This window comes from Myotis davidii, unplaced genomic scaffold, assembly GCF_000327345.1.
Source record: "Myotis davidii unplaced genomic scaffold, ASM32734v1 scaffold134, whole genome shotgun sequence".
NCBI lineage: Eukaryota > Metazoa > Chordata > Mammalia > Chiroptera > Vespertilionidae > Myotis > Myotis davidii.
The window spans coordinates 4,440,401-4,443,332 of NW_006288853.1; the positions used below are offsets into that span (position 1 = coordinate 4,440,401).

A 2,932-nucleotide genomic window follows, 5' to 3' on the forward strand; every position below is an offset into this window, starting at 1 on the left:
CACCTCAGAGCTACAGAGAGCCTCCTGGAACCTCCCTGGTGTCTGATGACTTGCTGGGTGGGTACCAGATTGTACCCGGCCCACCCTCCCCCATCCCAGTCTCAGGCATCCCCTGGAGGAAGTCACTGCTGAAGCGGCCCCTGCATTCCACCTCCCCTGACTCTGCCAAGGAGGGGCCTCCATCGTGGCACGTACTCCTCCTCAGAGTTGAATGTGCTTGGTTAAAGTGGTGTGTCGGCCGGCTCTACAGAGAGCCTCCTGGAACCTCCCTGGTGTCTGATGACTTGCTGGGTGGGTACCAGATTGTACCCGGCCCACCCTCCCCCATCCCAGTCTCAGGCATCCCCTGGAGGAAGTCACTGCTGAAGCGGCCCCTGCATTCCACCTCCCCTGACTCTGCCAAGGAGGGGCCTCCATCGTGGCACGTACTCCTCCTCAGAGTTGAATGTGCTTGGTTAAAGTGGTGTGTCGGCCCACGTATCTGTCTCCTGCTTAGGGCAGGACTGAGAGTCAAATCCGAGGCCCCACAGCTACTAGAAGGGCCCAGAATGACCTCCCTGTCCCTCAGCACCTGCCTGGCCCCTTACGCCCCCCGGGACCGTTGGTTCGTCAGCACAGTAGCAACCCCGGCTGCAGGTCAGTGAGCACTACCTGGCCAGGCCTGCGCCCTGCACGCTTTATCCGTGGGACCGTCACTGACAGCCCCACACATGGCTTCATGGTTAGACCCGTCTTACAGGGGGAAGCTGAGGCTCAGACAAGTTAAGGCACTTGGCAGAGGTCCCACCGGATTCCAGCCCAGAGATCCTCATACTGAACCTGCTCGCCCCTCTGCCAGAGCTGGCATTTGGGTGGCAGGAGGGCCCAGAAAGCCCTGGCCGGCTCGGCTGCCAGACAAGCCGCTCGCAGGGTCTGGCCAGGGCAGCTGGGGAGGCCAATACCCTGCCCAGATTCCACCAAGAAAGAAATGAGGGTCAAGGCCTTAACTGGACAGTGAATAGAAAATAAAAACTCTAATAAATTCCCCTGTGAACAAGATAAAACAAGACCGAAATGGAATATAATAGAGGTAGAATAATATGGAGCTTCATTTCTTTTTGACTCAAAGTCAAAGTTGGTCAATCTGAGTGTATTAATATGGTGACCAGCCAGGGAGGGGTTGGGGAAAGGCCATGGTGAGCAGCAGATACACCCGCCCCCCCTTGTCTTCCGGCAGGAGCCACGGTGCTGATCCTGAATGCCACGGACCTGGACCGCTCCCGGGAGTACGGCCAGGAGTCCATCATCTACTCCTTGGAGGGCTCCTCCCAGTTCCGGATCGGCGCCCGCTCAGGTGAGCCCCGCGCTCTCATCTTCTGCATCTCAGGTGACCCAGGACCTGCCTCTGGGTCAGGGCCTCCTCCCTTTCACAGGAAGCCCGTGTTTCACAGGAAACCGGCTTTGAGCACCTGGTTTCATCCCTGAAGTAGTAATTTGAGTGAGATGATGGATCTTAACAAGAAAATCACAACATGAATTTACCCGCTGGAGAATGTCTTCCAGAGCTGAAGAATCCTGTCATTTAAAATGTGTTCCATTTTACATGGCGTTCTTCAGGGACACCTTTCTTCAAACCTAGCTGTTCCTCTCCCTCGGTTGCCGACCTCATTTTTCAGTCCTGGCTCCTTTTCCTAAAAGTGGGGGTGCCTCGGTTTCCCCACCTAAAAATGAGGGTGATCATATGAGGGCTGTTGTGTGAGCTCAGTGAGTCATTAGGGAACACTTAGAGTGGTCCCTCACATAGTGAGGCCTTGGTGTTCCCCGACCTCATTTTTCAGACCCGGCTCCTTTTCCTAACGGTGGGGTGCCTCGGTTTCCCCACCTAAAAATGAGGGTGATCATATGAGGGCTGTTGTGTGAGCTCAGGGAACACTTAGAGTGGTCCCTCACATAGTGAGTTCTAACAGAATTAGGTGATTATCATTATTCTTTTGTTCTTTTCACCCAGGGGCCCATATCCCTGGCTCTGTTCAGCCCATGTAACACTCCTTTCTTCTCATTTCTCTGCTTCTTGAAGCTGGAAAGGAAGGGGTGCAGAGAAAAGCAATGAGAGACCCCAGGCTTTTCATCCAGAAGCTGGGAAGGACTATGAGGCCCCTGGACATTCATTCATGTATTTACTCAGATATCAATGGACATCTGCAGTGTTGTGCTAGGTGCTGGGGTACAGAATGAAATGGAACATGACCCTGTCCTCATAGGGTTCTAAGTCAGCTTAGCGGGCATTACAAGGCATTCCATTTCTAAGTGCCCATTTCCGTGTCAGGTAAGGGAACTGTCGATGCTAAACAAGCAAACCTTGAAATCTCAGTGGCTTAACACAATAGAAATTCTCATTCCACAGCAGTCCAGTGTTGTGCTCAGTGGCAAGCCTACCACACAATGATGCTGGGACCCAGGCCCCTTCCATGTTGTGGCTCCGAAGTCACTGCAGAAGGGAAAAGAGGGCGTGGAGTGTTGTGTAAGGAGATGTTTATGGGCCAAGCCTAGCGGCGACATACATCACTTGTCCCACATCCTATTGGCCAGAACCAGGGAGCGGCCTGCCTAGATGCAGGGAAGGCTGGGAAACGCAGTCCCTGGCCTGACAGCCACTTTGCAGCAGTCATTCTAGCCTGGGAAGCGAGCGAGATTCTTTGAACACTGGCCATCCCTGCCGGAGGTGTTCAGGGGCTAGTGGGGCATTTAGTCTTCCTGTCACCACGCCTTCCTGATTGAAGTCTGCCTTCAGTCTCTTTGGTCCCCTTTTCCTGGGAGCTTGGGGAGCGGATGGCTGGTTGAAATGTGTACAGAGACTGAACACATTCAAGGCCATCCTGAGCCTCTCTCTCACCCTCTGACAGCACGGAGGCCTTCCTCCCTGCTCTCAGAAGCTTCCGCCCTTAGCGAGCCC

At 54.2% G+C, this 2,932-nt stretch overlaps 1 protein-coding gene across 1 annotated transcript in view; it reads left to right on the top strand.

The window, feature by feature from the left end:
• The window catches only part of CDH23 (cadherin-related 23), a 413,720-nt gene that overhangs the window by 260,519 nt on the left and 150,269 nt on the right, over positions 1-2,932 (top strand). Inside the window, exon 19 of the mRNA XM_015562107.1 lies at positions 1,217-1,333. Coding sequence (XP_015417593.1) covers positions 1,217-1,333 — 117 coding nt within the window. The remainder of the gene's footprint in view (positions 1-1,216; positions 1,334-2,932) is intronic.